General features: G+C 37.1%; 1 protein-coding gene across 3 annotated transcripts in view; it reads left to right on the forward strand.

The window, feature by feature from the left end:
- The first annotated feature begins 443 nt into the window (after nt 1-443).
- Nucleotides 444-24,611, forward strand: part of LOC106868939 (myotubularin-related protein 10-A) — a 408,915-nt gene continuing 384,747 nt past the window's right edge. Inside the window, exons 1-3 of one of the 3 annotated variants that reach the window (XM_052973209.1) lie at nt 444-462; nt 8,752-8,812; nt 16,063-16,199. In XM_052973209.1, coding sequence (XP_052829169.1) covers nt 8,767-8,812; nt 16,063-16,199 — 183 coding nt within the window. In that variant the 5' untranslated portion in view covers nt 444-462; nt 8,752-8,766. Of the gene's footprint in view, nt 463-8,751; nt 8,813-16,062; nt 16,200-17,484; nt 17,600-24,611 lie in introns of those variants that run through there. The other 2 variants (XM_052973212.1, XM_052973211.1) reach the window with 2 other exon arrangements.

Raw genomic sequence — 24,611 nt, forward strand, 5'->3', positions numbered from 1 at the left:
GGAAACCCCAAAATGGCTGAAGTTCAAAAGATAGTGCTCATGGGAACTGCCCATATCCTACGTAAAATACTGTCTATGTGATCTCAAATTTTAAAGCAAACACATAATTTTCTTATGGTTTCTTAAACATTCACTAGAACAAAACTGTACAAATCCAAATATATGGTACCCTAGGCATAACACCTACATGAACTTCTAACTTGTTGTCTCTTGAGGTCTCTGGGTGAGACTTGGATCCAACTTGTACAAATGCAAAACAAAAGTCAAACATAAAATAATAATAATAATAATAATAATAATAATAATAATAATAATAATAATAATAATAATAATAACAACATTAAAGTGAATCCTGTTCTGAAGTATTTATTTCTTTTTTTATATATGTATTTTCTTGCTGTTGTTTACAGGGTTTTAAATCATATGTTGATTTCTCCAATAATGATGCCAACCTTAATGTGAGTATGTACCTCAAACTTAGAAACTTTTGCATCATATGATTTTATCACATTTTTTCTCTTTCTTTTCTTTTATCTTTTCACTGAAATTCTGTTCTACTAAACATAACTGGTATGTGAGTACTTTTAATGCTTTGCTAAACATTTCTGTATCTTTTTTCTCTTGCTAAATTTTTCATATTTTATTAAATGTACATGAATCAAAAGATTATATCTGAAATATGTCTTACTTTGGTAGGTACCACTGTTGTTCCATTTAAACATTTTAATAATCAACTCTGTCCACAGCTTAGGACTATTTTACAAAATACATGCTTGCTCTATTAGTTTTCAATCTCCTATGGTGCTTTCTCTATAAAAGTTTCTCAGTCCTGTTAGAAATTAGAGATTTTGATGAAATGAAGTTAGTTTGGTATTAAAAGTAACGAAGATGTAACCATTGCATGAATTTGGATGAAATTTTCTGATACAATATAATGATTACTGATTTACCTTGTGAATGTTGTTTTATCTGTTGTATCATGTCTTTTCACTTACCAAGGTAGATTGAATACAGTAAAGTTGATTTCACAGAAGTGTTTCCATATGTATTTTGCAAGATATTAATTCCTGGGTACCATTTTTCTAATTAGATCATGAAGAAATAGATCATAATAAATGATATCACCAATTTCAAACTCACTGCCATTACACATGAAAATTGAAGGAAAAACAAATTCAGAGAAATCTACTTGATAAAACACAAAAAATAAATGTATTTATTTATTTATTTATTTATTTATTTATGTGTTTCAGCCAAGTGGCTGCGGTCATGCTGGTGCACCACCGTGATTTTCACGTTCCTCGCATGGCTCTTCTCCCCCACCTGACATGGTCCAATCAAGAGTTTTGATGGCACATCTGGTGTATAAGAGAATTTGACATAGCTGCCCTAAACTGCGTCTCATTACGAGCCATTGGTTCGTCTGGTACCGTGGAGAGGAAAGTGTCAAGTTTTGTCTTGAAGACCTCCGTATTCATGTCTTGCATGTCTCTCAAATGTTTTGGCAGGGCATTGAAGAGCTGAGGTCCTCTGAAACCGAGGCTGCTGCAGTATCTCCTTCTTATGTGAGATGCAGTGGACGGTACCTTTGGCACCATGCAGTGGCGACCCGTGCGGGCGTTCCTGTAGTACTTGATGCCAAAGTTTGGCACCAGTCCTTCCAGTATTTTCCATATGTATATTATTACATATCTCTCCCGCCTGCGCTCCAGGGAGTAGAGACCTAGTACCTTCAGTCGCTCCCTGTAGTTCATCTGTTGGACTGTGGCGATCTTTTTTGTATAGTGCCGCTGAATTGCCTCGAGTGCAAACTATGTGGTGCAAACTAGAAGTCTTTTGACTGGAAGTTTCTCTAAAATGAAGCTAAACTTTGTTTTCACACAGAAAAGTGCTTAGTTCCAGCTTTTGATCCCTAAACAACAACACTATTTGAACTGTGGTTTTGTACAGTTTAAAATTTGGTGCCAAATGCAGATATCTATGGTATTGAACTTAACGAGTTAAACACAAATCATATACTGGCATATTAAGCATTCTATTTAACTTTAAAATATTGGCTTCAAATTTTCGTACAAGGCCAGCAATTTCAGGGGGGGGGGGGTTAAATTGATTACATTGACCTTGGTGTCCAACTGATACTTAATTTATCTGAAAGGCATAGTCAACCTCAGAATTTGAACTCAGAACATAAAGACAGATGAAAAACTGCTAAGCATTTTGCCCAGTATGCTAATGATTCTGCCAATTCGCTACCTTGTTTAACATTAAAATATTAGAAAGAGAATTAGCCTAGATGAAACCTTCTTTTCGGGTGCGAATAACACCGCTCCTTCCCATGCACCCCCCCAGTTTTCAGAGTAGGCACACTGAAATGTAGATCTAATGAGATTATAGAGATGTTTGAAAGGAGGCATGTTGATGTATGTTGCATCCAAGAGGTTAGGTGGAGAGGAGCTTCAGCCAGGTTCCTCACAGGCAAGACACATAGGTATAAAATCTTCTGGGAAGGTAACAGTGATGGAGTAGGTGCTGTGGGCATACTCCTAGCTGAGAAATAGGTGTACAAGGTCATTTAGGTAGTTAGAGTATGCAATAAGTTCAGGCTAGTCTTGCAGAATAGTATAGCTGCAGATATATCTGCCTACACCCCACAGGCAGGCCTATCAAATGAACAGAAGGACCACTTTTATGATATTCTTCTACAGGCTACCTCCAAGAGTAGTGACAATGATCTCATCTTTGTTGTTGGGGGATTTCAATGGGCATGTCAGACAGCAGCCCAGTGTCTACCATGGGTTTCATGGGGCCATGGAATTGGTGCCCAAAACAAAGAGAGAACAAGGTTACTGGAGTTCTGTGATGTGAATAACCTTTTGATCTGAAATGCCAATGTCAGGAAGCCAGCCAGCCAGCCACCTGATAACCTATCAATCAGGTGACTCTGCTAGCCAGATAGATTTCACTATTTTAAAATCTCACAATGAGAGATATTCAGCAACAGTACTTTGGAGTAAAGATTGTTTGTCAACATAACATGGCAGTCCTAAACCAGGACTGCCATGTTATGTTGACAAACAATCTTTACTCCAGATAGATTTCATTCTCACCAGATAGCAGGATGCATGGTTGCTCTTAAATGCAAAGACTCTCCCTGGTGAAGAATGTACCCCATAACATAGACTAGTTGTTTGCGACTTTATATTTCAGGCCAGAACAATGCCAAGAAGCAGACCAATCTGGAAAAGAAGGATCTGGAAGCTTAAGAACCCTTCATATGGTCAGAGATTTAGAGACATCCTAATTAAGAAATTTAATGAGAGGGTGCAGGAACTACAAACTTGTGACACAGAGGGCAACTGGGAATTTCTTTGAGACAGCTTGCTAAGTACCACAGACCAAATCTGTGGCTGGTGTAAAGTCCCTTTCAGACCCTGGGTAAAGTGATGGTGGAACAATACCGTGGACAGGGTCATTAGAGCAAAGAATCAGGCCTAGAAGGCCTGGAAGAGTGGGAGCAGCAGGGAACTGTATCAGATAGCCAGAAGGGAAGCTAGGAGACAAGTATATCTAGCCAAGGGAGAAGCAGAAAAGAAGTTTGCCTCTGTTCAGATTGCAAGACAGTGTATGAGAGAAAATTGTGATGTCATAGGAGAGAAATGTGTCCGCATGGATGATGGTGCACTTGCTTTTAATGAGTCTGCAAAGAAAGAGGCTTGGAGATGCCATTATGAAAGACTGCTGAACGTGGAGAATGAATGGGAGGAGGAGAGTCTCTCAAACATTGACCCAACTGAGGGACCAGCTATTCGAATTGACAGTACCTTGGTAGATAAAGCAATTAAAGATATGAAGACAGGGACAGCCCCTGGCCCATCAGGAATCAACGCTGAGATGCTTAAAATATCTGGCAGTGTAGGTTTTCTAGTCACCCATATTGTAAATCAGGTGGTTCATGAAGGAGTCATACCCAATAACTGGTGTAGTACCACCATAGTCAGCTGCTGCAAAGGTAAAAGTGATGCATTAGATAGAAATAATTACAGAGGTAATTGGGTCAGGTGATGAGGGTTGGAGAGAGTTATAGCTCAACTAATTAGTGGGAGAATTAGTCTAGATGAGATGCAGTTTGGCTTTGTGCCAAGGAGAAGCACCACTGATGCTATATTCCTGGTAAGGCAACTTCAGGAGAAATACCTAGCCAAAGATAAACCTCTGTACTTAGCTTTTGTTGACTTGGAGGAAGCTTTTGAGATATCCCAATCTGTTATCTGGTGGTCAATGAGGAAACAAGGGATAGACGAGTGGTTGGTGAGAGCTGTACAAGCCGCTATCAGTAAGGTGAGGGTTGGCAAGGTGTACAGCAAAGAATTCAGGGTACAAGTAGGGGTTCACCAAGGATCGGTGCTCAGCCTCCTCTTGTTTATCATAGTCCTCCAGGACTCCTCAATGCTGATGACCTTGCTCTTATAGTTAGAGAAGTTCCAGGTATGGAAACAAGGTCTAGAGTCAAAGGGCCTTAGAGTTAACCAAGCAAAAACTGAAGTCATAGTAAGCAGGAAGGCAGACAAATCACAAATCCTCTCATGTGTAGGCTGACAAATCACAAATCCCGAGGACATGTGTAGGCTTGAGAGAAATGAAGCCAGTATGCTTCACTGGATATGCAATGGCAATGTGCATGTTTGACAGAGTGTTAGCATCTTGAGAGAAAAGTTATACATAAGAAGAATAAGATGTAATGTGGAAGAGAGATTACTGCACTGGTATAGTCATGTGATGCATATAGACAAGGACAGTTGTGTAAAGAATTGTTAATCTCTAACTGTGGAGGAGATCTGTGGTAGAGGTAGACCCAGGAAGACATTGGATGAGGCAATGAAGCATGACCTTTGAACTTTGAACCTCACAGAGTCAATGCCTAGTGACCAAGACCTTTGGCGATGTGCTCTGCTTAAGGGGGCCTGTCAAGCCAAGTGCACCTATGCTGGTGTCACATAAAAAGCAAATCAACCTTTGAACATCAGGCTTCATGGAGGCAAAATGGCCGAATACCTTTTGAGCATTGAGTCTGATGGAAACAAAGTGACTGAGTTCCTTTTGAGCATTGGGCCTCATGGAGGCAAAGTGGCTGAGTTCCCTTTGAGTTTTGAGCCTCACGGAGGTGAGGTGGCTGACTTCCTTTTAAGCAGGCTTCACGGAGGTGAGGTAGCTGACTTCCTTTTGAGCGTTGAGCCTCATGGAGGCAAAGTGGTTGAGCTCCCGGACTGCATGGAGGCAAAGTGACTGAGTTCTTTTCGAGTGTTGGGCCTCACAGAGGCAAGGTGGCTGAGATCCTTTCGAGTGTTGGGCCTTACGGAGGCAAAGTGGCTGAGTTCCTTTCAAGTGTTGGGCCTCACGGAGGCAATGACCAAAACCTTTGGCATTATGTCAGGCTTGAGAAGAAGATCCATCAAGCCAAGTAAAATCGTGTTTGTGGCAGATACTAGTGTCACGCAAAATGGCACCTGTACTGGTCACACATAAAAGCAGCAATTACACTCTAGGAGTGGTTAGTGTTAGGAAGGGCATCCAGCCATAGAAAACCATGCCAACTCAGACTGGATCCTGGCGCAGCCCTCCAGCTTATCAGCCCAGTCAAACTGTCCAACCCATGCCAGCATGAACAACGTACATTAAATGATGATGATGATGATGCAGTTTGGTTTTGTGCCATCAAGAAGTACTACTGATGCCATCTTACTATTAAGGCAAATGCATGAGAAGAATTTAGCTAAAAGTAACCCATTATAGTTGGCACTTCTTGACTCAGACAAGGCTTTTGACAGAGTTCCTTGTTCTGTGGTCAGGGTGTTGCTGATGAGAGCCATGCAAGCTATGTAGGGGTGTTGTCAGTAAGGTAAGAGTTAGTGATAAGTATAGCAACTAATTTAGTGTTCACCAGGGTTCAGTTCTAAGTATTCTCCTAGTCATCATAATCTATCAGGCCATAACAGAGATGTTTAAGACTGGTTGTCCATGGGAACTGCTATATGCTGGTGACTCTAAGCAGAAAAACACAGTTCTATTAAGCAGAAAAACAGACAGGACTCTACTCCTTTCAGGGAAATGACCTTGCTCTCTATTTAGAAAAGATGAAGGTAGAAACTGTGGATGCATACAAAGCATGTGGTGGAATCACAGGAAGATTAATGGAGAAAGTAGATTCTGTGTGATAGGTATGCAGGAACACTAAAACTAAGAATACATGAGAAATAGATTTTCTCAAATACCCAGGAGGGTCTTTGGAGGCAGTAGATAATTTCTGTCATCATTGGCCTAATTAGTAGTGTAGGAGGATGTTCTGAAAGTATAGAGAAATTTCATACAACTATTACTTCTCTTAACAAAAGGTTTCTCTCTCAGTGAATGGCAGGTTGTGTAATGCTTATATATAAACAGCTGTGCTACATGGTAGTGAGATGTGAGACTAAAGAAAACTTTGATCTCTTCTCTCATATATATTTACCTCTTGTAACATATTATTTACATTAGTAATTTTTATGATTTTTTTTCTGGGAATTTTGTTTCAAAAAGTTTCTTCGAAAAATGGGTCACCAATCATTCTTTGAGAGACAATATATTTGATGATTTAATCAATGAATAAGGTTTTGGAGATGATAATCAGAGCAATTTATGTATTTCCTCTATGCACATACAAACTACCTGACTTTGATTTGTTTGATTTTTTATCAAGTGGCTTGGACCAAAAATATCTTTAGGTTTTGACATTAAACCTGTTGAATGTTTTTTCAACTTTTTCCATTGAGTTGTAATTGCTCAGCAAACTAATTTGCATAACAAAGGGAGCAGTTAACATTGTTCCTATATGTGTTGATGAAATTAGTGTATCCTGGATACACTAATTTCTGATGAGATTAATTCAGCTTACTTGAAATTTCATAATGAAAAAATTGCAAAACAGTTTCTTTGTAATGTTTGTATGTCCATGTCACTAATTGCATTCAATTTATTACCAACATCCTTTTCATTATCATGTTTTGAGTGTATCTGTTTTTTAGTTATTGCTGTGCAATTAATTAACAACCATGCATTCATAACATTTTCATCACAAATGACTACTTACATTAAATCTTTTCTACAATACTACCAATTTTTACAATCTCTTCACAAGTAAAAACACTATCATCACCATCATATATTGAACATCTGTCTACCTTGCTAGTATGGGTTTGACGGTTCAACAGGATCTGATGAGTTGGTGGACTGTGATATGCTCCACTGTCTGTTTTGACATGGTTTCTACAACTAGATGTCCTTATTAATGCCAACCACTTTACAGAGTGTCATGGTTACCTTTTGCAAGGCACCAGCACTTGTGGAGAGAGTAACAGAATAGACACTAACTGGGATAGGGAGAATGACAGGGAACAAAGGAAAAGGAAGAGATTAGTATCAGAGGTTATTAAGAAAATGAGGGGATAGTGTAGAAAAGTGATAAGGTGGATTGTGTAGGAATTAAAGGACTGTCCTTCATTATGTGTGGATTGAAGGTATGAGGGTAAATAGACAGTAAAGGCAATAAATGGTGTTGAAGAATTCTGAGTGAGCCATGACATAAAGAGAGTTGTAATACTTTTTTTTAGCTCTTTTTCCTGCTCTATTCTGTTCTTTTGCTCTTCATCATTTTTCCTCTAGTAAAACAACAAAGATTATTAATTTTAGTAATATGGCCTTTGCAGTGATAATGAAGGCTGGTTATCCATGAGTGTAACCACTTGAAAATATAGCTAAACCTGCTTGGAACAGAAGGGGCTCTGACTCTATTAAGACAATATTGCCAATATTGATGATCCAATATAACACCAGCCCATTTAAGTTGCAGTACATAACTCTTTTTAAGAAGTTTTTCTGCCTGAAGCAGTCTTCATGGCAAATAGTGAGATCAGATTCACCAGCAAGAAAATCCTGTAAGCTCATTTTATCTGTTATTGACATTATTCCTTGTTTGTTACCCACTTATAAACGAAATATTAAGCATTTCTTTTAAACACAATACTAAGGATAAATAGTAAACTGTCTCTGAAATTGATGCACAACACCACACTTAGAATTCACTTTCTGAAATGGTATATTGCAAGGTCTGTCTTTTCACCCATTTAAAAAAAAATTTATACCTACACCCAAATAAAACTTAGACATAGCATTAAATGCAGATGACATAATTAGGTTAATAACCAAAGACTTTGTAAATGGTTGATAAGCCTGCTAGAAATATCATTCAAATCTCTCTCACAGCACATTTCACAATCTTAAAAAGGAAAGATATGGGTAACATCCCTAAGTAACTGTGTAAATGAAAGATGCATGGTCATAGCTAGAACATCAATCATAAGTCTGCTTGTAGGTTATTTGTTTATTTAGGCCAATGTCACAGTTGCCTACTTCTACCATTACCCAGTTATAGCTGTACAACTTCAAAACTACTGCAACCAACTCCAAACAAAAGTACTGAAGATAACATCCCCCAATTCATTATCTTTTTACTAGAAACACTTAAGAATATCATCTTTAACAACAAACATATTGTATAAATGTGACATAAAATTGACAAGGCTTAGAAGAGACAGCACTAAGGTTTTTTTAAATTTTATAAAGACATAAATGCTACAATATTGTATTCTTTCTCAACTATGGTGTGTTTCTTCTTGATAAAATAACTAGTATTACTGTCTTTTTGTTTCCTTTTTTCAGAATGAACATGAAGAAATGCAGTTAAATCCTAACACTAATCTTCAACCAAAACTCTTATCAGGTTGTAATTTTTACTGTTTTATCAGTGTTATTATCGTCATGTTTTACTATATAAAAAGTTGTAAGACATGACTAGCTATCTGTTTTATTTCCCCTTAATCAGAATCTATAATTTTTTGGACATTAGTTACAGCTTGGCAAGTTAATTCATATGATTTTCTCACCAACTTTCAAGCATTTTCTTGCCTCTGACTTTCATTATACCATCTAACTCATTTTGTTGGTGAACAAGATTTGATATTTCCAATTTATAAATAAATTCATATTACTTGACAATTTCACATATTCCAGTTTCTTCATATCTTGTGTATTTACTGAATACTTTAGCCAATTCATTCATATCACTTTTATTGTAATCATATGCTTTTATTGTACACATTACATTCCTGTTTGTCTTATCTGCATCACATTCTATCTTCTCATGTTCACAATCCATTGATTATCTTTTCTTAAGATCACCACCTTTTGCTATGTAATTGGAGCTATACTAAATTGGATGCTAAAGTCTATCCTTTTTCTTCAGAGCTATAGAGTATTTCAGCTTTGATCAATTGCTGACACTCTACAAAGTGCAAAGCAAACCCACAATAGCACATTGTACTAACATCTTTAATAAAGCTGCAGTAATGCAGACAAACATCCTAAATTGTATGAAAAAGAAAGCTATCCAAAGGGGTTGGGAACAACTCCCTGATCAACCCAATCATTGGTGCACGGAGGTGTTGACTTCTCTATCTACCTATTTTTTTATTGCTACAACAACATGTGCATCTCTGAACTAGCTAGTTGCACACAACCTCCACCAGAGATCTCACATCACTCTCATAGTTCATTCTCCAGCTATGTTTCACTGACCAGACCCTGCATTGTTCCTTCTTCCTACCCCTGCATATTAACCCTCTGGCAATCCATTCCTGCCCATGTTTTTCTTTCATGTATTGACTTATAGATGTTCAAACTGAACATAAATTTCATTGGTCCCACTACTGATAGAAGGCCAGCAGCAATATTCACAGGTACAACCTCTTCGTCTTCAATGAACTAGATATATAAATCATCCTCAAAACATGTCTTGACTCAGTAAAATATTTCCACTTTTTGATGAGTTGGATTTGCCTCTAGTTTTATTCTTTTAGTTAAATTTGTGATATAACTCATGTTTTTTATTTTTAAAGTAATTCTGTGTAGGTAATGTAAATTCTGAACACAAATTTTATGTTTTGATTCAATTATACTATTGATTTGTTGTCACTTAGAATTTCTTTCATCCCTCATCAATCTGTTTCCTATTTCTGTTTTTAAATCTCCTCGAAAGCCTGAATCATCATCATTTTGCATCCAGTTTTTAATGCTGGCATGGATGAGATACTCTCAAGCATATTGTTACTTGTTGTTGTCCATTGTCATGTTATGTTGCAACTAAGAAAAGCCATCCTGGTTTCCTGTACAAGAGGTGGGCTTGTTGACAAAATTAAAGAGCTCTCCCTTCCATATATCACCTCTGTTTCTTACTTTAGCATGGTTTCTACAACTGCATGCCCTTCCTATCCACAGCTGCTTTTCTGAGTGGACTGGGTGTATTTTATTGTCGTATCAGCACTATGGAGTTTGCTTCTGACAGTACCAAAGAATCTCTTCTACCCTGTGATGCCTTCTTTTTCTTGTTTCTTTCCTTTTTTTTTGTTTTTGTTTTTACTGTATAGTGAAATTCATACTATCATTGAATGTTAAATTGTGTTGAAAACAAGAAAAATGGTTTTTAAAACTGCAGGCATGAGTTTTTCTACTGTGAAGCCAATTGTGGATGCTACATTCAGCAATAGTGGCAAACATTCTTAATCTACTTAACTTTCTTTTCAATAGCTTTTATTATAATGTTTTGTTATAAAACTATTACCACTTTTGTTATAACTATTTCTTCTCTTGTAGCATTGTTCTAAAATTATTTCTTTTATGTACTGTTAGAAACTTTATGATTATCTTTACATGGAAAAGATTATTTAAGTTTAGTGCATAACCAGTTTAATATTTATGCTTAAAAAATTTTTTTTTAATAATGCTGAGTAGTAGAAAACCTGAATAAATATTTCATTGATTTGTTTCTTTATTGTAAACTAGTAGTATAGCCCGGCTTTGCCTGGGATTAAGTTGGGATTATTAAGCTAATCAAGTTCTTTATTTCAAACCAAACTAAGTAACATGACGTCAAATTTGGGCAGAATCAGTGTTGCAACTAGAGCGCATGGGTTGAGAGTTTGATCGGCAGAGGTGATCAGGTTACACATGCCATCCCTTTGAAAACACCACCGCCATCATCTAACCCCTCTTTGCTCATGGGTTAGGAATCCTTCCAGCAAGGAAAATAGAATGACCAAAAGGGCTCCTGATTCTCTGTGTCAGAAGCGGTTCTGTTCAGATCACAATGAAGTCTTAAGTATATATATAGATATATATATAATAATATTAGGGACAAAATCCAAAATTACAGGTAAAAACTCAATTAAAATCAATTTATAAAAAATCAAAATTAAATTGAGCTTTATTGATAAAATATATATAAAATATATAAAGAATAAAAAGTTTAGGAAGGTATAACAATGCAATATAGAACAAAAAATGGACTGTATACCTGTTGTAACTTGGTAAACTGTAGTCCGATGATATTTCGGAATTAGAATTCCTTCTTCAGATCTTAATTTGCTGGAGTCTCTGCTATAAACTGTTTTCCAACGGTTTTTCTTTTTTCTGAAGCGTCTCAGGAGTGGTCTCATGAAGCTTCTTCTGGAATTCCTCATGAGAAGTGCGTGAGGTCGGCTGTTTCAATCTCGTGTGTGTTGTGTTGATACATCTGTGGCGCCACAGATGTATCAACAAAGGTTCTTCAATGTCAACTTCCGGTAGCCATAGTTTTTTTTTCACTTTAACTTCAATCGTTATTGTTCTCACTAAAAGTTTACTCACATTTATTGATGTAAGTAATTTCATAATTTACTAACAGAAGTACGGTTTTGTGTTTTCCTGTTGCTGAGATTTTTCTTTCTTTCTGGTACCTTCGATACTGGCTCTTTGGTTCACTGAGTGACAAATTTCGCTTCAACCTTACTTTAACTTCAATCGTTACTGTTCCCACTAAAAGTCTACGTTCTCAATCGCTAACAAGTTCACATTTACTGATGTAAGTAATTTCATAATTTACTAACAGAAGTACGGTTTTGTGTTTTCCTGTTGCTGAGGTTTTTTTTTTTTTTTCTGGTACCTTCGATACTGGCTCTTTGGTTCACTGAATGACAAATTTTGCTTCAACCTGTACAATATTTTATTTTTCGTTAAAATTTCTTATTGACTTTCTGCCTGTCGTATTAAGAAACATAATTTCCGTTACCAAGTTATTTTCATTGTTTACTATCTTCTGCACTCGTGTATTTCTGTATTAAACATTTATGTATGTGTGTGTTTGTAAGAGACAGAGTGTGAGTGAGTCAAGGGGTGTGTTATCATATGCATCCATCATTTTTGGATGTATGTGTGCGTGTGTGTGTGAGACAGAGTGAGAGCGCGGTGTGTATGTAGTATTTACTCTCTCTCTCATACACACGCACACACGCACACTCACACACAAAGATGTATGCATATTTATGCATGTACGTATACATAACAAATCTCTCTCTCTCTCTGTCACACACACACACAGACATCCATTTCATCTGATGTGTAGTACTCTGTGTGTGTGTGTGTGTGTGTGTGTGTGTGCGTGCGTGCGTAGGGGGTTCCACAATCGCCATTTATTTCAATTACTCTTGTGAGGATATTCAAGTAAATAATTTTTTTCATTTAATCCCCATTTTAATTTTCGTAAAAGTTTCCAAGTATCAATAAGCAACAATTTCATTCCCAGGCAACGCCGGGTGGCTCTGCTAGTATATTTATATGAGCAACACACACATACACACACGCACGTATGTACACCAATTGCATACATATTTTTTGTATGCATACATGTTCGTATGTGTGTGTGTGTGTTGCCCGTATATTGACAAAACACACACACCTTGCCTTACATATATATATGGATAAATGATTTGAAATAAATATATTTTGGAAATGGCGATTTACGGTACAATACCTAGAAACGTGAAAATCAGACCACATGGGTTTGTTTACATCAATTCCGCAGAGATAGAGAGAGCGCGCTCTCCCTCTCTATCTCTCTCCCTCCCTTACACACATTTATCTCTCTCTCTTTCTTTCTCTCTCTCCCTGTCTCACACACACAGCAACATTACATACACCACATGCTGCTCTCTCACATTAACAAAAGAACTTCACATACACAGCACACTTTCTGTCTCCCATACTCACTATTTCTTTTTGGCAACATGTGTTTTGTGTGTAATGTTGCTGTGTGTGTGTGTGTGAGAAAGAAAGAAAGAAAGAAAGAGAGATAACTGGCATGTGTATGTAAGAGAGGGAGAGAGAGAGAAAGGGTATTTTTTTCTGTTTGCTTGCTGCTTACCACACAGACACTGACATACAAAATGTATGTCTCCTTCACCCTCCCTCTCACAAACATACAATTTCTCTCTCTCTCTACTTCACAGATTTGACTTCGCCATGTCAACAAACTTCAAAATTGGTAAAAGTTTATTTTTACAGGTATACGCGGGTACCTCTGAGAGAGAAAGTTCACTAAAATGCACATAGGGTCATTCCGAATCTTCTCCTAAAATTGGAGCAACATGTGTGCTAATTTGTGGACGTGCATAAACCACATTCACATACACACACACACACACACACACAAACATCCTCTCTTTTATATATATACAGATTACATTTGTTACTTCATTATTTACTTCAAAGAAAATCATGAATTTCTGCTTCTTTCATTCTAATAATTAAACTCCATTTGTTATTGTTTATCCTCATACAAACTTAGTCAAAAAGTGTTCCATCCAAGATTATTTTTTCTATTTATCTGACTTGTCTTCCCTTAATTACGATGTGAAGGAGATTTGGTTGTTACTTTTAGCAGCAGAGTGACCTATCCTCACTGGCTCAAACTTTACAATGTGTTGCTAAATTTGTACTTTAGTATTTCCCTATTTTCCCTATTCTATTACCTTTAGGCTACATTTATAATTTTGATCTTTTGAGCAGTAAGTGTATAATCTACCTACCTCAAAAGCCTCTCAGTTTTCCAGCTACACTATATCAGTGTCTAGCAGCCACAAGAGTTGTAAGGTTTATTCTCTTGGACACTGGGCAATCCAAAGAGACACACTAGTGTAAAGACTATAAACCACAATAATGTAAAGACGACAAACTACTTTGAACTAAAAATGAAATCCAGTAAAGAAACCCTTAGTCTTGTAAATCAGCTTTTTTCATGTTGGTAGTACTAAATATATGTACTGAGGTATTTGGTTGTAAAATCACTATACATAAACCATTTATCAAATCATAACAACAACTGTTACTGAATATGATAGCAGACAATAGCACCTCAATAACATCAAGCAGTCCCACCTTAATCGCAACTGCCTTATTGAGCAGATTTTAATTTCAGATCCTCCATTGTCAATGTTGGTGTAAAGAAGTTAGATCTGATGCAATAGACAATGCAAGTAGATGCAAATGTGTATACACTCAACTTAAATTAGTGGTTAGCAACTTTTGGTTGAGGATGAGAAACACTTGGAGGTAAATAAGTAGTTGATGAAGATTAAAATATCCCTATTATGCAAAATTTCCAGACAGTACTATTCTGGTGAGGAGTAGAGAATAAAGAACTGTAACAGAGAACTGTAGAACATTTCTAAAGTACACTTAGTTCCAATCTTCTGATAAGCTCTGTGGAGAGAACAAGATCCAGCAGACAAATGGCAGCAATATAATGGTATAATTACAATCAATAGAGCTACAAAAGTGAAGCGATATTCTTCCGAAGAGTGAAAAGAAGAAAAATGCATAACAAAGAATGATATCAAGAACAAGACATTAAGTATATCTAGCCAGGAGATCGGCTGAAAGCTAGAAGTTTGTGCTTTGACTGTGTAAGTTATGAAATATTCCAAATTGTTTGGAGTGTGTCTGTGTAAATCAGGATATTTTTGAGGAAAAATATTTGAAATGACGCTAATACACTTGCTGTCAGTAACAGTGAGAAATAGTATGGAATTGTTTGTATGAGATTTTGTTGAATGAGAAGCATTAGTGGTATAATGAGACACTATACTAAGTGTAGCCAGCAGGAGGCACAGTGTGGTTACTATCTTATGGATGTGAAGACTGGAAAAACATTTGGTTATTAGAGGTAGTTGTTGAAACATCGAAAGCACAATGCTATGTATAGTTAATCAGAAGTGGCATAAGAGTATCAAACAAAAGCAATATGCATTTATGAGTTGGTCATTAGTTAGAATCCCCTATAATTTTAGGGGATTCAAACTAATGACCAACTCTTGAACGTAGCAAACTATTTCAATACAAATAGTTCAAGATATACTTGAATCGAATTGTAGAACTGTGTCATTTGTATCATGAAGCAGAACCACATGTGCTATATTTTTGATAGGATAAAACAGTGCAAAAGTTCCTAGATAAGAACAAAATAAACTAGTTAATTTTTCGTATGTGTATTTGTTAATTTTTCTTTTTCCAAAATGAAAAGTCAAGGCTTTTCAGAAAGAACTGTGCTCAACAATCTAATGGTGGCTTCAGAAACTAGTTGTAAATGGGTATCTTGAAAGAGCAGTTTACACAGACTATAACTGGGAGAAAGTTCAGCATGGTATTTAGTGCACAAATAGATTTTTACTAGGTCTCTGACCCCACTCCATCCTTATGTTAATTATGGTTGTTGAGACACAAGACTTCATAACTGGTTGTTCTTGGTAAAGTTTATATGCTGATGTACTTGGTTCACATTGCAGAAGCTGTTAAAGAACTATGGAAAAGGTTCTAAAATTGGGAAAGTAGTTCTTTCTAATTTTGACACAAGGCCAGCTATTTTGTAGAGAGGGACCATTTGATTACTTTGATCCCAGTATTTGACTAGCACTTAATTTTACCAGTCACGTACTGGGGTCAAAATAGAAAAGTAATTTTAAAAAGCCTTAAAATAAGCATATCAAAGAACCATATGTTCCTTAGGACAAAACAAATTTAGTGCCATCAAAAAATGACAGATGACTAATAGTAAATCCATTTGTAACGTTTTTTTAATTAATACTGTTTTTATTTCCTTTTCAGGAGAGAAGCTCATTTTTAGCATAGAGAAAGTTTTAAAATTCAACTCATTCATGAATTATAAGCAAGGTGTATCTGGTGCTCTACATCTGACCAATTATAAATTGGCATTTGTAACTTCAAGTGAGCTAGATGATGGGGTAAGTTTTGGTTTATATACATGTAAGTTTCAGAAACAAAGTTGGTAGTAAAAATTATACCAAGTAAAGTGAAAAAATGAACTTTAGAAATATCAAAATTAATTTTTTTTAAATGAGGTATTCAGAAGAGGTGCAGTGCACATGATATTTGTAAACCTTTAAGACTGGTGTGGTTAATGTTCATCTTGAATCATCATTATACGAAAGAAAAATGCAGACATTTGTTATTGTTTATCCCCAGCTAGTTACTAATCAAGTAGGTCCAGTCAAAAATATTCTTTTCATGACAATCCCTTTTTTCTTTTTCTTTTTTAGACTTGTCTCTCCATTTTTCTTTTTTGGCAGGAGAGAGAGTTGGCTGTTATTTTTAGTAACAGAGCTAGGCTTCCTTTTTTGATCAAGTTTTATTTTGATGGTTGCTACTTGATTACCTACACTCAGAAAGGTGCTCAGAGTATCATCAATGATTTCACTAGGTTCTCTTTCTTGTATAAACAGCTCTCCAATTGTGCTGGTCACATGCATGGATGAACAGGGCAAGAACTATGTCAGATGCAAGATGTGTAGTTCTGATGATGGCACAAGGAAGAGGCAACAGGGCAGTGGTGGAGGACAGCAAGGTTGCTGCAACTACTGTTGATGCCAGCAAGCAGAGACAGCTGTGTGAAAAGGAGATGAAGTACATAGTCAAGTCAAATGTTGGGTGAGGTTTGGAGGGGACTGCAGCTGCAGGATCAGGAGGTGGAGGGCTGTGGTAGTGATCAAGTGAACACCTGTGGCAACAACAGGATAACAAACAATAGTACTCGAATACCAACTGTAGAGTATTATGCTACTTATTAAAGCTGAAAATAGTCTTCTCAAATTCTCACTCAGAGTTTCACATGAGTGTTGGACTGTTCTGATGATACTAAATAAAAAATTGTATTGGTACATCAATAATATTAATACGCTAACTTTTTTGTTTTTGTACGTACCTGTGTTGTGTAAAACAATTCAAAGTGGCAAAGCGAGAGAGGCGAGGACAGAGAAGAAGTAAGAGAGAGAGTGAAAGGGAGTGAAAGAGAGAGAGAGAGAGAGAGTGAAATAGACAGTGAGTGGTGATGGCGTTCGTTTTGTGTTTTTAAATGTTTCAGAGAGGACCTAAGTGAGAAAGAAAGAGAGTGAGAGAGAGAAAGTGAGAAAGAGAGAGAGAGAGGGAAAGAGACAGTGAGTGGTGACAGCGTTCATCACAAGAGAAGTAGATACATAGATACAGTACACATTGTTAAATCAAAAGCAGAAGAGAAGAGGGACACAGAGGAAGTGAAAGAGAGAGTGAGAGAGACAGTAGATACTTACAACAAATATTGGATGTCAATTTCACTTTTGAACTAAAATAATTCCAGTCAGTGGCAAAGGTAGGAAAAGAGAGAGAAAGGTGAAAACTTCGTTGTGGACTATCTGACACTTACTGCCTGTCTGTCTGTCTGCCCCTCTCTCTCTCTAGGTATGTGTTTGTGTATGTGTGTGCATGTATGTATATGTTTTTGCACTGGATCTACCAGCCAGCATCACCACTACCTCCAAGCCCATCATGTATGTGTGTGTCTGTCTCACCACTACCACCATCGCTTCACACCGATGTTGGTACGCTTGCGTCCCTGTAAATTAGCTATTCAGCAGAAGAGACTGATAGAATAAGCACCAAGCTTACAGGGGTTAATTTCTTCGACTAAAGGTCGGTGCTCTAGCATGGACACCATCAAATGACTAACAAGTAAATGAATAAAAGGATACCAGAAAAATGTTCCGTACCACTAAACCAAGAAGATTCTTTGAATATGTCATCCGGTTCACCAGTCCTCATTCAAATCGTCCAACCCTTGCTAGCATGGAAAGCGGACGTTAAACGATGATGATGATGATGAATCTAAGGTTAAATAGTAATTCCGTTTATGTTTGTTTAACAGATATTTTGGTTGGATTATATAGTGATTAGTGTTACGTTACTTTCTATATTCTGTAACTGTCACAATATACTTTTTCTAGGCCTGAAATTTTTGTGAGGAGGGGGCCAGTTGATTAGATCGACCCTAGTACACAACTGGTACTTAATTTATCAAGCCCAAAGGACGAAAGGCAAAGTTGACTTCGGCAGAATTTGAACTCAGAACATAAAGACAGACGGTCATAATATACAAACATTTCTCATGGCACCAGTACATTGTTTACAGATGCTTACATTTTTAATGTTTTCTGTGAATTTTTCACGGGTCCACCTAGTATAATATTAATATAATAGATTGTTGTCTTTACAGTTCAATGAATATGCAATTAAATTTGATTGAGTGATTGATTTAAAAAAAAATAACAGTGTGGTAAGGCTGTCAGAGGTGGTTAACTGTACTGGTGGAATAATCAATAATTAATAATCAAATCGAAAAAATATTTGTGAAAAAGGAACTGAATATATCCAGAAATATGAATTGCAAATAATAATGTTGCAAAATTAGGTAGCTGAAAGTTAAAATTACCATAAAAGATAAAAATAAAGCAATAGATGAAAAATTAAATAAGTAAAGAAGTATACAAAAAATATATGATACCAGAAATAAAAGAAAAAGAAAGGAGAAGAAATGTTAGCAATATTGGACAGATATTCAAAGTAAAAAGTTAAAGACAAAAAAGAGAGGGAGAAGAAGAAAGAAAGCCAGAAAGGGAAGAGAAAGAAGACAAAATAAATAATATAGGGTACATAGTTGGAGGTGGGTGGAGAAAGAGGCTAGTAGAAGGTTATGAACCCTGGGGTAACTAATGTTATGTTTTGAAGATAACTGAAAGTTGAAGGTAAGTTGATAGGAACAGAGGTGAAAGGTAGAAAGAGTAAGATTAATAATAATAGAGAAAGCTCAAGCACATACAGTAGAAAGCTCATACAGTAGAAAGTCATTATCATCATCATCATTATCCTCATTTAACGTCTGTTGTCCATGTTGGCATGAGATGGACGGTGTGACCAGAACTGGCAAGCTAGGGAGCTGCACCAGACTCCAGCTTGATTTGGCATGGTTTCTATAACTGGATGCTCTTCCTAATGCCAACCACTTGACAGTATGCAGGATACTTTTACATGGCACTGCGCAAATGCTTTTATGTGGCACTACACGGGCACTTTTACATGACGCTGCATGGGTGTTTTTACATGTCACTATATGGGTGCTTTTACATGTTGCTACACAAGTTTTTTTACATGGCATCACATGAGTGCTTTTACGTGATACCGCCACGAGTACTTTACACAACCAGAAGGATTGGTCTTAACACTTCTGCTGCAGGATATGGGTTTTCTTGAATACAGTCAGACATCAGGTATCTTGGTCTTTTGTCATCTCACCTCAAAAGTTCAGCTTCCTGAGGTCATTCTTCAGTACTTCATCTCATGTCTTCATCTCATGTTATGGCCTGGAAGACAATGATGAAAAGGAGAGAACTAAGGACTGAGCTTTGATGAACTCCTACTTGTACACCAAATTCTTTGCTGTACTTGTGGTTACTCTCATCTTACTGACAGCATCTTTGTACATGGCTTGTACAGCTTTCACCAGCCACTCATTTATTCCTAGCCTCCTCAGAGCCCATCATATCACATAGTTGGGCACTCCATCAAAGGCTTTCTCTAGATCAACAAATACTAGGTATAATGGATCATTCTTAGCTAAGTTGCCTGACTGTGAAAATAGCATCAGTAGTGCTTTTTCCTTGGACAAAGCCAAACTGCATTTCATCTAGCCTAATTCCGCTCCTAATTAATTGGGCAATAACTGTCTGTGATTTTCATCACCTGGTCCAGGAGTTTGATGCCTCTATATTTGCTTCTGCCTAATGCATCAGCCTTACCCTTGTAGCGGCTAACAATTATGCTGCTATGCCACTGGGTATTACACCTTCTTGAATGACCTGATTAAATATGCTGTTGACCAGCCCGTGTCCTACCTTACCAGACATTTTGAGGATCTCAGCTGTGATTCCAGATGAACCTGGGGCTTTTCCAGTTTTCATGCTTTTAATTGCCTTATCTACCATACTGCTGTCCACTAGGATAGCTGGTCCCTCTGTTGGGCTCACATGCGGGAGACCCCCTTTATGCCATTCATTCTCTACATTCATAGTAACTTTTCCATGCTTCTTTCTTGTCCATATCATTGAGTGCAAGCATACTGTTATCCATCTGCACACACTTCTCTCCTTCAGTATCCCGATTTTCACTGACACACTGTCTGGCAATCTGGAACACTTCAAGTCTCTGATCATTATGCTATTGGACTTTGGCAAACCTCTTCATCTCTGCTTCTACCCTAACTAGATAGACCTGACATCTAGCCTCCCTGATAAGATTCTTTGTTACCACCCTTTCTTTAGGCCTGTTTTTTCTCTTTTATGGCCCTATCAACATCACTGTTCCACCACATCACCCTTGGTCTGGCAGGGACTTTGCACCAACCATAAATTTGGCCTGTTGCCTTTAGGAACCTCCAGTTGTCCTCTACGACATATGTTTCTATCTCTCCCTCCTTCTCATCATAGGCCTCATTAAGGATATCTCTAAATCTCTGTCCAGTTGAAGGATCCTTGAACTTCCATAGCCTCCTTTGCTATATTGGTTTGCTTCTCAGGATTGTTCTGACCCTAAGCCTGAAGTCCCTAATCACTAGCTTATGTTGAGTTTTACATTCTTCTCCTGGGAAGGATTTTGCATTTACAAGCATGTATCTATCCTGTGTCTAGTGAGCATGTAGTCAATCTGGCTGGTGTGTCCCCCAGATTGGTAAGTGATCAGATGGTTGGCATGTTTTTTGAAGTTGGTGTTGCAGACCAGTAAGCCATGAGCATTGCAAAACTCCAGCAGCTTTGTCACCTTGTCATTCCTGGAGCTAAAGCTGTAGCTGCCATATACACCCTGAAATCCATTGGAGTGTTGTCCAGCATGTCTATCGAAGTTCCCTGCCATGATGAGAATGTCTATCATCATCAAGGTAGTCCTCAGAAGAGATTCATAGAAATGGTCCTTCTGAGCATTTGTGAGTCCAGCATGTGGAGCGTATGCAGAGATAACTGTCACAGTTACATCAGACAAGGCTATTCTTAGCTAAATATTCCTGTCACATACTCTGACTACTTCACTCACCTTATCTACCCATTTTTCTGATAGTAGAATACTTACACCACCTAGGTCTTCATTGTTGCCTTCACAGAAAAAAAAACTATTTCTCCAGACCTACCTTTTTTATTGTGCCAGCTCTGAGCTTGTAGAACTGGAAGGAAGGGTTGGGGGAATGTTTTCAGCTCCTGGAAAGAAAAAGACTTTGGGGGCCGCATGCCTGAAGGCCACAGGTTCTTGTGCCTAGGTAGAGTAATGTTACAATTGCAGTTTCAATTTCCTTTAGTCCCATGCCTAGGGGCTGCGACTCCCTGTGATTAGCTAGGGAAATAATGTTACCAAAGTGTAAGTGAAAAAGTTTTAAAAAATATATAGTGACTGTGTGGTAAGAAGCTTGCTTCCCAACCATATAGTTCCAGGTTCACTCCCACTAAATGGCACCTTGGGCAAGTGTCTTCTGCTATAGCCTTGAGCTGACCAAATCCTTGTGAGTGGATTTGGTAAATGGAAACTGAAAGAAGCCCATCATATATATATGTATGTATTTGTGTTTCTGTTCCCCCACCATCACTTGACACCGGTGTTGGTGTGTTTATGTCTCCTGTAACTTAGCAGTTCAGCGTAATAGACCAATAGAATAAGTCCTTGGGTTGATTTGTTTGACTAAAGGTGGTACTCCAGCATGACCACAGTCAAATGACTGAAACAAGTAAAAAAGAAATTACATCCACATCATCTGAACGTTCACGCAAATACATCTATGTACATACTTAATACATATTAAAAAGATACGTGTATGAAAAATGTATAAACTTATGCAAATTGACACACAAATATACAAATACATTCATATTAACATATATAAAGTATACATACACTAGCTCACAAAATATATATTATACACTCATAGAGATAAGCAATTATGTTAAATATATACAAACAACAAAATGAGAAAGAGAAAAAAGCAAATTGTATATACTGATAAATGAAAGTAATTTAGGATGAATGAAAGATTATAAATAATTAAAATATGATTAAAATTTAATTGCCAACATAATATGGCTGTTCTGGAAGGGACATTGTTACTGTTTATTGGCCCCAAGAAGCACCGTTTCTAGCTGGCTATACAACACATTATCTGTGTCCTTATATTTTCAAACTGGGAATTCAGCATCCCTGCCCAGCACAAACAACATCTGTGGACTAGTTTCAGGGTTATTGCTCTTCATAAACATGGAGTAGCTGCTTGGCGAGGTGGTGTTGCTGAATTCACTGTTTGGATATATAGATTTCGAAGTGACATACAGCCACTGATCTATAAATAGAAGTATATAAGGACACAGATAATGTATTGTACAGCCAGTTAGAAATGATGTTTCTTGGGGCTAATAAGTAGTAACAACATCCCTTCCAGGACAGCCATATTATGTTGCCAATTAAATTTTACTTTGAAGAAATGTTACTATATGTTTCTCTCTGAGAGATTTAGAAATAATACTATTTCTATTTATAGATCAGTGGCTGTGTGTCACTTTGAAATCTATATATCTGAACTGTGAATTCAGCAACGCCACCTAGCTAAGCAACTACTCTGGGTTGATGAAGAGCAATAACCCTGAAACTAGTCCACAGATGTTGTTTTGTGCTGGGTGGAGATGCTGAATTCCAAGTTTGAAAATATAAGGACACAGATAATGTGTCGTATAGCCAGCTAGAAACGATGGTTCCTACTGTAAGTTTCTCTCTAAGAGATTTAGAAATAATATTATTTCTAAAATATAAGTATTACGGATAAAATTGCTCAGTGAGATAGGTGGCTGTTGAAAGGTTTTCGAGTTTAATAAACTCATTTAATAAAAATACAATTTTATAAAAACTGAAAGTTCTAGCTATAACATGCAAAACAAAAGTGAATATGAAGCACAAAAGTAAAATAATATAAAATAGAAAAAAAAAATGAATAAAACTTGCAAGACCTTCAGAAATACACAAATCATCATCATCAGCATCATTTAATGTCCATTATTCATTTTGGCATGAGTTGGACGGTTTGAGCAGAGCAAGCTGAGGGGCTGCACCAGACTCCAATCTGATTTGGCATGATTTTCAGAGCTGGATACCCTTCCTAGCACCAACCGCTCCAAGAGTGTATTGAGTGCTTTTACGTGCCACTGGCATGGGTGTCAGTCAGTTGCATGACACCGATATCTGTCACAACTACAATTACATTTGGCTTGATGGATCTTCTACTCAAGCACAGCATTTTGCCAAAGGTCTCGCTCATTTGTCATTATCCCTGTGAGGCCCAACTCTCGAAAGGTGCTTTTATGTGCCACCAGCATCGGTCACATTATCTCCGTGAGGTCCAATGTTTGAAAGTTGCTTTGTACATGCTACCAAGATGGGTGCCAGTTACATGCCAATGGCATCAGCCACGACTGTGATTTCACTTGACTTGATGGGTCTTACTTGATATTAAGTGATATTAAAATAGTCTTTCTGGACATGAGCTTAAAATATGTTTATAAGGCAGAAAAAACCATGGACACAATGTTGTTGTATTGAGCAGCAAAAAAAAAGAATTGATTAAAACAATCAAAGAGGAAGATTGTTTGTAAAAATATCTTTTTAAAGAAGTGGGGAAGTGCACAATAAAAATGGAGATTTAAGTCCAAGTAGGCTATCCATATGAAATTGTTTGATAACTCACAACTCTAGTAGCATGTCTGCAAAATCCTAGGTGCTCCATCTTGTGATTTAATACATTCTTATTCAGGAACGAATAAAAAACTACTTGCTCAGACATTGAGTTTCTGTATCATCTGTGCTTGTATGGGGTAGCTTTCATGTCCTTCTTTATGGGTTTTGTTATTTACTAAGATATATGTTTTGTTGCATAGAATTGGTAATATTACTGTAATTCATTGTGTTTTTGTTTTTATTCGCTTAAAGATCAGTTGGGCTTCTGCTGCTGCTACGGTACTTCGGATTCTAGCATGAATTTCAGCCCCTCAAAATTAGCACCCATGTAATAGTCGACCCTATAAATTTGACCTTAAAAAAATGGTCTAAAAAATTCAACTTTTACACAAGTATATATAGTATGTATATGGCAGACATTTGTCCTCAGCTGTCTGGACTACTGCACTCAGCTGTGGTCACCTAACAGTGTCAAATTAATAGTGGAACTTGAGGCAGTTCAGTAGTACTACACTGGGAAGGTTGCATCAATGAAACAGTTGAGCTACTGGGAGAAACTGAAAAAGTTATGA

This window comes from Octopus bimaculoides, chromosome 15 (assembly GCF_001194135.2).
Source record: "Octopus bimaculoides isolate UCB-OBI-ISO-001 chromosome 15, ASM119413v2, whole genome shotgun sequence".
Taxonomy (NCBI): domain Eukaryota; kingdom Metazoa; phylum Mollusca; class Cephalopoda; order Octopoda; family Octopodidae; genus Octopus; species Octopus bimaculoides.